At 46.2% G+C, this 14,370-nt stretch overlaps 1 protein-coding gene and 1 long non-coding RNA gene across 3 annotated transcripts in view; one reads left to right on the top strand and one right to left on the bottom strand.

Annotated features, from left to right (window-relative positions):
- The window catches only part of KLHL2 (kelch like family member 2), a 79,602-nt gene extending 74,586 nt beyond the window's left edge, over positions 1-5,016 (top strand). For both annotated transcript variants that reach the window (XM_029076828.1, XM_029076829.2), the window contains 2 exons: positions 1,237-1,380; positions 3,905-5,016. In XM_029076828.1, coding sequence (XP_028932661.1) covers positions 1,237-1,380; positions 3,905-3,933 — 173 coding nt within the window. In that variant the 3' untranslated portion in view covers positions 3,934-5,016. The remainder of the gene's footprint in view (positions 1-1,236; positions 1,381-3,904) is intronic.
- Positions 5,017-10,827: 5,811 nt separating this feature from the next.
- LOC114815419 lies at positions 10,828-14,306 on the bottom strand. The gene is made up of 2 exons (XR_003763181.1): positions 14,248-14,306; positions 10,828-11,125 (listed from the first exon to the last, which is right to left on the bottom strand). It is a non-coding gene; the product is annotated as an uncharacterized LOC114815419 (long non-coding RNA).
- Positions 14,307-14,370: the final 64 nt, after the last annotated feature.

Below are 14,370 nucleotides of genomic sequence, written 5' to 3'. Positions count from 1 at the left end.
GTAAGCACTTAACAAATACCACCATTTATTTTTTACAGTTGAGCCGCACTATGTTCCCTCTCCAGGCCTAATGTTGGATCTAACCTCCTTGGTAGGCATGAGCAATTACTGCAGTTCTGCACCCTCAGTCCAGATCCAGAGATGGGGACAAAGCTGCCCTGCAAGAATGATTAGCCAACTTGTCGATTATTCTGCGCTATCAAATCAACCGATCGATCAGTCGAATTTTTGAGGGCTTACTGTGTGCCGAGCACTGTCCTGAGCACTTTGGAGAATGCTACTGAAAGGAAAGACTGGATTATGGGGCTCCGAAGTCTTACTGTAGTGATAGCTGCATCTCTAAGGCAAACAGGGGTTTTTGATTTTTGTATTTTTGACGGGCATGAAAGATCACAAAATCCTTTAGAGGATTCCCAGAATGAAAAAAAAAAAAAACCCAGCCCTCAAATAGCCTGAATCTACAGGACTCTTGGCAGCAAATATAACCTCATCCCATTCTCTATTTGTCTTCCCGTCTAAATTCTCCAGTACCTTCTAGTGCCAAACATTTGGAGCTACAATCCCGGTTCAGGCACTTGCTAAGCGCTTACTATGGGCCAAACACTGTTCTAAGCACTGGGGTAGAAACAAGTTCATTCATTCATTCCTATTTATTGAGCGCTTACTGTGTGCAGAGCACTTGGACACCGTCCCTCTCCCGCATGGGTCTCGCACTCTTAATCCCCGTTTTACAGATGAGGTAACTGAGGCCCAGAGAAGTGAAGTGACTTGCCCAAGATCACAAAGCAGACAAGTGGCGGAGCCGGGATTAGAACCCAGGCCCTTTGGATTCCCAAGCCCGTGCTTTTTCCACTAAGCTACACTGCCTTCCAAAATTTGATTCAAGAAAAAATTAGACTGCAATACAAGTGAAAATTTCCCCTGTTTTTAAGAAAAAAGTAAAAAATTTTCTTTCCATATGATCCCAATAATTACTTAGAATTTTAACTATGATCAAATTTTAGTATCCTGTCTATGCTCCCCTATAAGGAAGTCAGCACCTCCTCGCTAACTCACCGGAAGTAAGACTGGAGTTTTGCTACCAAGAACATTAATGATCGTGGTGCTTGCTAAGGGCTTACTGTGTGTTCAGCACTGGGACAGATAGATTATAAGTCAACTGGAGAGAGTCGTGGTCCCCCTTGGAGCTCTCTGTTCTTCTGATTTGACTTCACATTTCTCCTTATATTTCTCTAGGCGTCTGTGCTGTTAATGGGTTATTATATGTCGTCGGCGGTGATGACGGCTCCTGTAATTTGGCATCGGTGGAATATTATAACCCAACAACCGATAAATGGACAGTCGTGTCATCTTGTATGAGCACGGGGCGAAGTTATGCAGGTAACACTCATCTGGATTCCTTACCATTTTTTATGAGACGGTAAAGTAGCACACTGAAAACTTAGCTACTTAGCTGGCTGAGTAGCTAAGACTAAAGGTTGGTGGTTATATCTCTGTTCCAAAATCAGAAGAAGATATGTTTTCAATCCATATTTGATTGAATTTTTAAAACGGCACACCCTGGAATCCTGTCCTAAGAATATTGGTATCTCATTCTGGTTCTGCTGGAGGCTGACTGTGTGTGGGGGTGAATTTAACTCCCGCGTTCTTGGTAAACCCATAATAATTCCAGTTCCGCCCTTCTTCGTCAGTGTGTTGTAGAGATCAAATGGGCTAATAGAAGTGAAGGTGCTTCTGGGAAGAGCTTTAGCTTGTAGAAGAAAGGAACAGAAGATTTCTTCCAGGACTTTTAAATCCAGCTAAAGAGCAGAGCTGGTTGAAGAATTAAGAAAGCTTTTTTAGGCTTTAACATAAGAAGAAATATCACCCGGTAAAAACGTTCTTCCCCTGCTCCCAGAACTTGTGCCTTTGAGGGAGTTAGAGCTGTGAGGCCAAACCAATGTATTGTACAGCAGAAACAGAGAAACGGGGGTGATTTTTTTTTTGGGGGGGGGAGTTGTATTTGTTGAGCAAGTTACTCCAAGCCAGGTTTACAAGCTAATCAGGTTGGACACAGTCCACATCCCACATGGGGCTCACAGTTTTAATGAGGAAGAAGCATGTCGTAATGGATAGAGCACGGGCCTGGGAGTCAGAAGTTCGCGGGTTCTTATCTCAGATCAGCCACTTGTCTGCTGTATGACCTTGGGCAAGTCACTTTGCTTCTCTGGTCCTCAGTTACCTCATCTGTAAAATGGGGATTGAGACTGTGAGCCCTACATGGGATGGTGTCCAACCCGGTTTGCTTGTACCTCCCCCAGTGCTTACAACAGTGTCTGGCACATAATAAGCGCTTAACAAATGCCATAATAATTATTATTATTACTTAATCTCCATTTAATAGATGAGGTCACAGGCACAGAGAAGTTAAGTGACTTGCCCAAGGTGACATAGCAGACAAGTAGTGGAGCTGGGATTAGAACCCAGATCCTCAAACTCCCAGGCCCACGATCTAGCCATTAGTCCATGCCGCTTCTCTTCCCACCCATGGTAATACTAAACGTCTCTACACTGAGGACTGCTTGTACTAATAGCACTAGCTGAGTAACCCAAAGTTCAGTAGAAACACCGGAGATGTGACCTTTACATTTTGAGCAGGAGGTCACCCGCAGTTGAGGAGGCAGAAGCAAACACACCCTTAGAGCCAGGGTGGGTAAACACAAACACAGCGCTCACACATAGATTAGTAGAAAAAGCATTGGGGAAAATGTCAGGGTGCCTGCCTGGCCGGGACCAATGAATCAATCAGTCAATTGTATTTATTGAGCATTTACCGTGTGCAGAGAGCACGGTACTGAATGATTGGGAGAGCACAATATAACAGAGTCGGCGGACACATTCCTCGCCCACAGTAAGCAGGAGACCGCCTAGAGCGGGAGACAGCCGTTGATATAAATTCATAAATTAAGGACAAGTACATAAATGCTGGGACGGAGGGAGGGTTGAATAAAGGGTACAAATCCTAGTGCAAGGGTGATGTGGTCAAGGAAGTGGGAGAAGACCACGGCACTTACGTGGGTATCTGTAATTTATTTCTGTTAATGTCTGTCTCCCCCTCTAGATCGTAAGCTCGTTGTGGGCGGGGAACCTGTCTTTATTGTTGTATTGTGCTTTCCCAAGCGCTTACTATAGTGCTATTAGTAAGCGCTCAATAAATGCGATCGAATGAATGAAAGGAAATGAGAGTCTAGTTGGGGAAGGCCTCTTGGAGGAGAGGATTAGGGCCCGGAGCCCCCAGCTTGGCTGTAGCCACAGCCAGGCGGGATCCGAACGAAGCACCTGTTCCCTGCCGAGGTCCAAGGCAGGAGAGAGCTCCGACCCAGGACCCTGTCGTGGGCCCTGCTTCTGCCCGACTCCTCATAACGTTACGCAGGGGGGGACAACCGGCTATGGTCACCCACCCTAGGGCCAAGCTAATGTTTTTTGCGTGTGTTTTTTTTTTTTTTTCCCATTTTTCCACTCCAGATTCTTTGGGGGTGATAACTTTATCGCCCCTCGCTGGAGTTGGAGCAGCGATAAGTAAGACACGAGCCTTTAAACCGATTAACGTGACTGTGACCTGGACATTAAACTCTAGAGCGTGATATAGTTGTAGTAATTATATGGTTTGAGACGTGCTCGTCGCTTTACCACAGAAGTCTATTTTGACTAATGCCATCAGTTCTTATTTCATAATGAAAGTGGATTAGATCACCTTATTCATTCAATCGGATTTATTGAGAGCTTCATGCGTGCAGAGCACTGTACTAAGCTCTGGGGAGAGTATAATATAACAGTAAACAGACCCATCCCCTGCTCGCAACGAGCAGGCTAGGGATACCGATGCCCGTAATCTTAATGCTGTTTCCTTCGTTTGCTCCGTTAGGTGTTACAGTTATTGATAAACCGTTATGAACACAAAAAGGAGTTCAGTGGATTGATACACTAGAAGCAAGCTTCAGCAAGTATTTTTGAAGTGACTGAGAATCTAGCACTTCTCTACTTGAAGCTGCACTTTGAGTCACAGCAGAAGACAAGATCGTCTGCTATTAAAGACACCAGATTCTGAAGATTATTCTAGATAGAAGCAAGTGCGTAGGATTTTTCTGCAACGAGCAGCAGCTGACTGGATTTTTAATAAGACCTGAGAACTACAGTATTTATTTGCGAAGTCTTCAGACGAAAATTGCTTTCAAAGGACCAATTGATATCCGACGCGATCGCCTGAGGATTGTTTTGTGAAGAAGGCTGAAGTGATGTGTTCTGGTAAAAGTAAATTTTGTCTATTTTTCTTTCCGGAAAATATGTATATTCATGAACTGTACATTTTTGAATGGGTATTTAAACCTACATCAGTAGTACAAACTGAGACGGGGATATGCCTGTTTGCTTTTATAAAAATATCTTTGGTTACATGGATACATAATAAACAGTGTGCAGATATGTGTATAGGTTGCTTTCCTTTAAAAATGTTTAAAAGTTGATTACACTATTTATAATTGGCAGAGTACTTTGAATTATGCCAGTACTACGTTGTAAAACAGAGTTGTATTTTTTGATATTTAACAATGCTTAACACTTAAATGCCACTTCCGAAGGATAAAAATGGTATGCACATTTGGCCAGGTGTAATATGTCAAAATGTTTCTTAGAGAAAAGATCAATTATGCTCACTTGTTTTTTCATTTAATCTTGGTCATGTCTTCTTAAGTTTTCATCAAAAGGTGACTATTTGGCATGAACATAACTGCGGGTTTACGATGAATATATTGAATGTACGGAACCAAACAGAACTTGCATGGTTTTATGAATTCTTTCTGTGTATAAATTTAGCTGCTATTTACCGAGGAAAGATCTTTCTGTGTGTGTGGCTATATTTGTGGATCGAATATCACTTTTTTTCTGGGAAAATTCTCAGAACTTCCCTTTTAAAAATGACCAAAACTCTTGTCATTCTCGAGCTGTTATCTTTGAATAAAAGTTTGTATATTACTTGTTTCACGATGTCCTCGATTTACTCTAGGGAGGGAGAGAGGTGTCGCTCTTCTCGTTGTATCCTGCAGCGTGGCCTAGTGGAAAGAGCGCGGGCCTCGGCGTCAGAGGACTCTGGGTTCTAATCCTGGTTTCTCCGGTGGCTGGCTGTGGGACCTTGGGCAAGTCACGTACTTTCCCTGTCCCTCGGTTTCCTCATCTGCAAAATGGGGATTCAGCACCTCTCCTCCCTCCTATTTAGACTGAGACCCCCCATGAGGGTCCGTGCCCCACGTGATTAGCTCGTATCTATCCCCGTGCTCAGAGCAGTGCTTGAGGCATGAGCGCTTAACAAATACCATCGGTATTAGCGTTTTCAAAATAGGGAAGAACGTTTGTAAATTCAAACTCTAAAACCACGAGTTCGTGAATGAAGTGGATAGCCCATTTCGGGAATCCAACCAAATATTGTACAGATGAACCTATTCTAAAAGGGAATGGAGATATCAGGAAGTGTTTAATGAAGATGATGGAATCACTTGGCCCACGTCTCTCCTCTCCTGAAAGCTTTCCACAGGCCCTGTGACCTTTCATTCATTCATTCAATAGTATTTATTGAGCGCTTACTATGTGCAGAGCACTGTACTAAGCGCTTGGAATGAACAAGTCGGCAACAGATAGAGACAGTTCCTGCTGTTTGACGGCCTTACGGTCTAATCGGGGGAGACGGACAGACGAGAACGATGGCAATAAATAGAGACAAGGGAAGAACATCTCGTAAAAATAATGGCAACTAAATAGAATCGAGGCGATGTACATTTCATTAACGAAGTAAATAGGGTAATGAAAATATATACAGTTGAGTGGACGAGTACATTGCCGAGGGGATGGGAAGGGAGAGGGGGAGGAGCAGAGGGAAAGGGGGAAAAGAGGGTTTAGCTGCGAAGAGGTGAAGGGGGGGTGGTAGAGGGAGTAGAGGGAGAAGGGGAGCTCAGTCTGGGAAGGCCTCTTGGAGGAGGTGAGTTTTAAGTAGGGTTTTGAAGAGGGGAAGAGAATCAGTTTGGCGGAGGTGAGGAGGGAGGGCGTTCCGGGACCGCGGGAGGACGTGGCCCGGGGGTCGACGGCGGGACAGGCGAGGCCGAGGGACGGCGAGGAGGTGGGCGGCGGAGGAGCGGAGTGTGCGGGGTGGGCGGTAGAAAGAGAGAAGGGAGGAGAGGTAGGAAGGGGCAAGGTGACGGAGAGCCTCGAAGCCTAGAGTGAGGAGTTTTTGTTTGGAGCGGAGGTCGATAGGCAACCACTGGAGTTGTTTAAGAAGGGGAGTGACATGCCCAGATCGTTTCTGCAGGAAGATGACCTTTCAGCAAAGGAGAACTCCACACAGTAGGCCTCAGGGCTCTCCACATTCTGCCCCACCTAACCTATCTGATCTCTTAGCCCCCTATTTTGTTTTAATGGTGTTAAGCGCTTACTATGTCAAGCGCTGTACGAAGCGCTGGGGCACATACAAATTCATCAGGCTGCGTACAATCCCTGTCGCACAATCTGAATTCCCATTTTACAAATAAGGTAACTGAGGCACCGAGAAGTTAAGTGACTTGACCAAGGTCACACAGCAGACAAGTAGCAGAGCCAGGTTTAGAACCCAAGACCTTCTGACTCCCAGGCCCGTGCTCTATCCATTAGGCCACACTGCTTCTCAGTCTGGCCTATTTCCTGACTTTTTTTCTCTCTCTCTCTTTCCCCCTCTCCGCCTGGTCACCCCAAGCCTACCTTCTAGCTGTCCCTTGCTCTCGATTCTCTTGACTCTGTCTCTTCGCACGTGCCGTTCCCCTGGATCGGAACTCCCTCCCCACAATCCGGAAGCGTGTCTACCAACTCCACCGAACTCTCCCAAGCACTTAATACGGTGCTCTGCACACAGTAAGTGCTCAGTAAATAAATGGGAAGCAGCGTGGCTCAGTGGAAAGAGCGCGGGCTTGGGAGTCAGAGGTCATGGGTTTGAATCCCAGCTCTGCCACTTGTCAGCTGTGTGACTGTGAGCAAGTCACTTCACTTCTCTGGGCCTCAGTTACCTCATCTGTAAAATGGGGATGAAGACTGTGAGCCTCACGTGAGACAACCTGATGACCCTCTATCTACCCCAGCGCTTAGAACAGTGCTCTGCACATAGTAAGCGCTTAACAAATACCAACATAATTATTATTATATGAGAAGCAGTATGGCTCAGTGGAAAGTGCCCAGGCTTGGGAGTCAGAGGTCATGGGTTCGATTCCCATATCTGCCACTGGTCAGCTGTCTGACTGTGGGCAAGCCACTTCACTTCTCTGGGCCTCAGTTACCTCATCTGTAAAATGGGGATGAAGACCCTGAGCCTCACTTGGGACAGCCCGATGACCCTGTATCTACCCCAGCTCTGCACATAGTAAGCGCTTAACAAATACCAACATTATCATTATTATTATTATTATGGATTCGAATCCTGGCTCTGCCACTTGTCAGCTGTGTGATTGTGGGCAAGTCACTTCACTTCTCGGTGCTTCAGTTGCCTCATCTGTAAAACGGGGATTAAGACTGTGAGCGTCACGTGGGACAACCTGATGACCCTGTATCTACCCCGGCGCTTAAAACAGTGCTCTGCACATAGTAAGCGCTTAACAAATACCGACATTATTATTATTAAATACTGTTAATGATGATAACGATCAGACCGATCACGGCTCTTTCCACAGTCAAAGCCCTCCTAAAATGCCACCTCTTTCAAAAACCTTTTGCTAGTGAATTTCAATTAATCAATGGAATTGGAGTGGTTACCGTGTGCGGGCAACTGTCCAAAGTGCTCGGGAGAGTATAGTAGGAGAGTCTTGGTAGACGTGTTCCCTATCCACAAGAAGCTTACAGTCAGGAGGACAAGCTCGAAGCACGCCAAGCCATGACAACTTTTCAACCAACTCTAGGACTTATAAACTTACTCACACTCTCCGTACCACATGTGTGTATGTGTATTTCAAAGTTGGTTTTGGCCCTGCAGTTAGACATAACTTGATGTCGCCCCCGCCCTCCGATAGAATGTAAGAAACGTGTCACGTCTTTATTTTTCACTTCCCAGGTACCTAGTGCAAAATAAATACTCCTACTACTGCCGTTGAGGCAGAACAAACTTGAGGAAGATTGGCCAATTTAAAACAATCCTACGTGGAGAGTTGAAATCTAGTACCATTAAAGTTGTCAGTGTTACACCTTACCAGTAGAAGTAACACTGAGCTATAATTGGCCTGGGTAAAGTGGTTGGTGTAGATTGCATCTTGCCGTTGGAGGTTTTTGTTTTTGTCCCAGAATCGGCCCAATTTGTTCATGGTATTTAAAAGCTTACTCTGTGTAAAGCATAGTACTTGGCGCTTGGGGAGGCACAATATAAGCAGATTGGACACAGTCCTTGTCCCCGAAGACGGGAGGGGGAAACGGGTATTTTGTCCCCATTTTACAGATGAGGCAATTGAGGCCCAGAGAAGCTAAGTGACTTGCCCACGTTCAAACAGGCAAAATGTTGAGCTGGGATTAAAACCCCAATTCTCTGACTTTCAGCCCATGCCTTAGTCAGTGGGCCATGCTGCTTCTCAGTTGCCCATTTGGCAATAGATGCACAAAGAACTGAGGGATTCCTATTCCTCACCCCATTTCTCCCACTTTTTGTTTTCTACCCGAGGCTCTCAGCCTGAGAGTGACATAGTAGGACAAATCTGGAAAGAGAGGGGCCGAAGTGTTGCCTATCAATCAGTTGACCCAGCTGACCCGGCCTGGGAGGGAGGGAGAGTGAGCTCTAACATTACTGGTATTTATTGAATGTCCAGTCTCCATTTTACAGGTGAGGAAACCGAGGCACAGAGAAATTAAGTGTACCCCCCCCCGCCCCTCTGGCTTTACCTCTTGGGTGTTCTCGTCTGTCCGTCTCCCCCGATTAGACTGTAAGCCCGTCAAACGGCAGGAACTGTCTCTATCTGTTGCCGATTTGTTCATTCCAAGCGCTTAGTACAGTGCTCTGCACATAGTAAGCGCTCAATAAATACTATTGAATGAATGAATGACCCAAGTGGCCATTTGCCCTCTTCTCAGCTGCTCTGGCTCATATCGGGTACCGATAAGTCACTAGATGTCTTGAGAAGCAGCACGGCTCAGTGGAAAGAGCACGGGTTTAGGAGTCAGTGGTCATGGGTTCTAATCCCGGCTCCGCCACTTGTCAGCTGTGTGACTTTGGGCAAGTCACTTATCTTCTCGGTGCCTCAGTTACCTCATCTGGAAAATGGGAATTAAGGCTGTGAGCCCTGCATGGGACCTGATTACCCTGTGTCAACCCCAGCGCTTTGAACAGTGCTCGGCACATAGTAAGCGCTTAACAAATACCAACATTATTATTATTATTATTACGCCCACTATTTTTATTTTAAAAGTCGTTCATTCAATCATATTTATTGAGCGCTTACAGCGTGCAGTGACTGTACTAAGCACTTGGGAGAGTACAGTACAGCAGTAAACAGACACATTCCCTGCCCACAAGGTGCTTACAGTCTGGGGGGGGAGACGGACATTGATATAAAAAATTAAATTACAGATATGGACATGAGCCGGTCAACTTCTGTCTCAGCTCCTGATACTACATTTCCCAATTCAGAAGCTGCACCCCTGTTTACAGAGACCTGGTAAAGAATGCAGTGTCTCTGGAGACAATTCATTCGATCATATTTATTGAGCACTTTCTGTGGGCAGAGCACTGTACTAAGCGCTTGGAAAGTACAATACAGCAATAAAGAGAGACAATCCCTGCCCACGACGGGTTTACACTCTGGGGCCGGGGAGGAAGTGGGGAGGAGGCAGACATCAAAGCAAGTAAACAGGTATCGATGTAAATAAATAGAATTATATATATACATAAGTGCTGTGGGTGGAGGGGGGAGAGCCATGGGGGCGAATCGAGGTGACACGAAATGGAGAGGGAGCTGAGGAAAAGGGGGCTTAGTCTGGGAAGGCCTCTTGGAGGAGGTGAGTCTTCAGCAGGGTTTTGAAGGGGGCAAAGAGTGATTGGCAGATGTGAGGAGGGAGGGCCATCCAGGCCAGAGGTAGGACGTGGCCAGGGGTCGACGGTGAGACAGGCGAGATGGAGGCCCAGTGAGGAGCTGAGCGGCACCAGAGGAGCGGAGTGCGTGGGCTGGGACGTGGAAGGAGAGAAGGGAGGTGAGGTGAGGAGGGGCAAGGTGATGGAGAGCTTTGAAGCCAAGAGTGAAGAGTTTTTGTTTGATACGGAGGTGGATGGGCAACCACTGGAGAACTTTGAGGAGGGGGGTGACGTGCCCTGAACGTTTCTTTAGAAAGATAATCCGCTCAGTGGAGTGAGGTATGGACTGAAGTGGGGAGAGACAGGAGGTTGGGAGGTCAGAAAGGAGGCCCATGCAGTCGTCCAGTCGGGATAGGATGAGGGATTGTACTAAGGTGGTGATATCTGCCCACCTTACTGGCTCCTTGCATTTCATTCATTCTTTCGATTGTATTTTATTGAGCACTCACTGTGCGTGGAGCACGTTACTAAGCCCTTGGAAAGTACAATTCAGCAACAAATACGGACAATCCCGGCCCACAACGGGCACATTTGAACAGGACAAGCAGGGAACACAGAGCACAGGGAGTGAAACGCAAAAACTCAAGCACAGGAACCAATTCTTCCTCTCAGGCTTTCAGTCCAGAAGTCTCGGGACCTTGGCTCGTTCCTTCTCGTTGGGAGATTCCTTCATTATGCTGAAATACACGTCTTAGATCTAGACTACTTCAGATGTCCTTGGACCTGCAATATCTTGAAAATGAGTACTGTTTCACTTTATTTCTTTTCATAACAAACCCCTGTCATACCGCACCATTATCTACAGGGATATTTGTTGTTTTCCAAGTTTTCAAACACGGCCCCTTTATATTTTTCTCGTGCGGCATGTAAATGAGAAGCAAAACAACAGGTCTATTTGGACAGTTGAAGAAACCAAGTTTTCAGTCTCATATGTGTCTTCCTCTTTTGTCAGCTGGAACACCGTAGGCTTGTCGGAAATCTTGCTGCTGCTGCGGTTGTCAACAGCAAAGAGTGATGTGTTTCCCCGTCCTTTAAAAAAAAACAACAAAGAGGGAGCTAAAATAAAAAGAGTCTTCAAGTAGCATTTTTTTTATGCTTTCGGGGAATTTTTTTAAACAATTACTATGTACAAGTACTGGCAAATACCAACATTATTATTATTATTATTAGCTAGTCAGGTTTGATAGTCCACATCCCCCGTGGGCCTCACAGTCTTAATCTCCATTTTGTTGGTAACTGAGGTAGCTGAGAAATGAAGTGACTTGCCTAAGGTCACACAACAGACAAGTGGCAGAGCTGGGATTTGAACCGGGTCCTTCCGATTCCCAGCCCATGCTCTATCCGTTTCTCCAATGCATTTATAATAATAATGATAATAACTGTGGTATTCATTAAGCACCTGCTTTGTGCCAGGCACTGTACTAAGTGCTAGGGTGAATGTGGGCAGGGACGGGGTCCCTGTCCCACACAGGGCACACGGTAGACTCAATCCTCATTTTACAGATGAGGTAACTGAGGCCCGAAGAAGTGAAGTGACTGGCTCAAGGTCACACAGCAGATAAGTGACTGTAAGCCCGTCAAGGGCAGGGACTGTCTCTACCTGTTACCGATTTGTACATTCCAAGCGCTTAGTACAGTGCTCTGCACATAGTAAGCGCTCAATAAATACTATTGAATGAATTGAATGAATGAATAAGTGGCAGAACTGGGTTTAGAACCCAGGTCCGCCTGACTCCCAGGCCCGTGCTCCATCCGCTACGTGCTGTTTGTCATTTATATTTCACTTTTCTCTACGTTTTCTTTCTACTGAAAGAGGATCCTGCTTGGCTACTTTCTTCACTTCTAACAGGGATGGAGACCAGGGAAGGAAGGGATGGCGGGGTAGGGAAGCAGCACGGCTAGAGCACGGGACTGGGAGTCGGGAGGTCAGGGGGTCTAAATCCCGACTCCTCGACGTGTCTGCTGTGTGACCTTGGGCAAGTCACTTCACTTCTCTGGGCCTCGGTTCCCCCATCTATAAAATGGGGATCGAGACCGTGAGCCGTACGTGGGAAAGGGACAATGTCCAGCCCGATTGGCTTGTATCCACCTCAGTGCTTAGCACAGTGCCTGGCACATAGAGAAGCAGCGTGGTTCAGTGGAAAGAGCCCGGGCTTGGGAGTCAGAGATCATGGGTTCGAATCCCGCCTCTGCCACTTGTCAGCTGGGTGACTGTGGGCAAGTCACTTCACTTCTCTGGGCCTCTGTTACCTCATCTGTAAAATGGGGATGAAGACTGTGAGCCTCACGTGGGATGTCCTGATTACCCTGTATCTACCCCAGGGCTTAGAACAGTGCTCTGCACATAGTAAGCGCTTAACAAATACCAAAATTATTATTATTATTATAGCAAGCGCTTAGCAAATACCAGAATTCATTCATTCAGTCGTCTTTACTGAGCGCTTATTGTGCGCAGAGCACTGTCCTGAGCACTTGGAATGTACAATCTGGCACCAGATAGAGACAATCCCTGCCCAACAACGGGCTCACAGTCTAACAGGGGGAGACAGACAGCAAAGGAAAATAAATAGTCAAGCATCAGTGTCATCAAGATAAATAGAATCATAGATATATACACCTCATTAATCAAATAAAAAGAGTAATAAATAATATATACAAATAAACACAAGTGCTGTGGGGAGGGGAAGGAGTAGAGCAGAGGGAGAGAGTAGGGGGGAATGGGGAGGGAAGAAGGGGTGGAGGGAAAGGGAGGACTCAGTCTGGGAAGGCCTCCTGGAGGAGGTGAGCTCCTGGAGGATATTATCCCAGCGCTTAGAACAGTGCTTGGCACATAGTAAGCGCTTAAGTATAGATATCTGTAATTCTACTCATCTATTTTGATGCTATTGGTGTCCATCTGTTTTAATTTTCTGTCTCCTCCTTCTAGCCTGCGGGCCCCTTGGGCAAGGATGGTCTCCATCTGGTGCCCCTTTGTCCATTCCAAGCGTTTAAGACAGTGCTCTGCACACAGGAAGAGCTCAATAAACACCATGGAATGAATGAATGAACAAATACCGTCATTGTTATCATTAGTTGTTTTGCTTTGTTCTGTTCTGTTTTGTTGTCTGCCTCCCCCTTTTTAGACCGTGAGCCTGTTGTTGGGTAGGGATTGTCTCTATCTGCTGCCCAGTTGTACTTTCCAAGTGCTTAGCACAGTGCTCTGTACACAGTAAGCACTCAATAAATGCGATTGAATGAATGAATGAATGAATGAATGAACAAATACCATCATTGTTATCATTACTTGTTTTGTTCTGTTTCGTCTGCTCCCCATTTTCAGACTGTGAGCCTGTTGTTGGGCAGGAGCGCTTAGCACAGTGTTCTGCACATAGTAAGTGCTCAATAAATACTATTGAATGAATGAATGAATGAATGGTGCCCAACTGTACTTTCCAAGCGCTCAACACAGTGCTGTGCACATAGTAAGCGCTCAATGAATACGATTGAAGGAATGAATGGGGCCCAACTGTACTTTCCAAGTGCATAGCATAGTGCTGGGCACATAGTCAAGCGCTCAATAAATACTATCGAATGAATGGTGCCCAATTGTACTTTCCAAGCGCTTAGCACGGTGCTCTGCACATAGTAAACACTCAATGAATACGATTGAATGAATGAGTGAATGAATGAACGAGTGAATGAATGAATGAATGAATGAATGAATGAATGAATGAACGAACGAACGAACGAACTAACGAACGAAAGGATGAATGAACGAAAGAACGAACGAACGAATGAATGGATGAACGAATGAATGAATGAACGAGTGAATGAACGAACGACAGAACGAACGAATGAATGAACGAAAGAACGAACGAATGAATGAACGAACGAATGCATGAACGACAGAACAAACGAGTGAATGAATGAACGAATGAACGAGTGAACGACAGAACGAATGAATGAACGAATGAATGAACGAACGAAAGAATGAACGAATGAATGAACGACAGAACGAATGAATGAATGAACGAAAGAACGAAGGAAGGAAGGAAGGAAGGAAGGAAGGAAGGAAGGAAGGAAGGAAGGAAGGAAGGAAGGAAGGAAGGAAGGAAGGAAGGAGGCAGGTGAGCGCTGGAAGTCGCCGTCCCCGCCGGGCGACCAGCGGTTACCATGGAGACCGCCCCAGTCACGTGGTCCGGGCGATGGGGGGGAGAAGGGGGAAGCTCCGCCCCGTCCCGCCCCGGCCGGCCGCCGCGGTTACCATGGAGACCGGCCCAGTCACGTGTCCCGGG

Source organism: Ornithorhynchus anatinus, chromosome 12 (genome assembly GCF_004115215.2).
Source record: "Ornithorhynchus anatinus isolate Pmale09 chromosome 12, mOrnAna1.pri.v4, whole genome shotgun sequence".
NCBI classification, from domain to species: domain Eukaryota; kingdom Metazoa; phylum Chordata; class Mammalia; order Monotremata; family Ornithorhynchidae; genus Ornithorhynchus; species Ornithorhynchus anatinus.
Note: the sequence above shows the minus strand (reverse complement) of the source record. Positions and strands in the feature narration are given on the sequence as shown.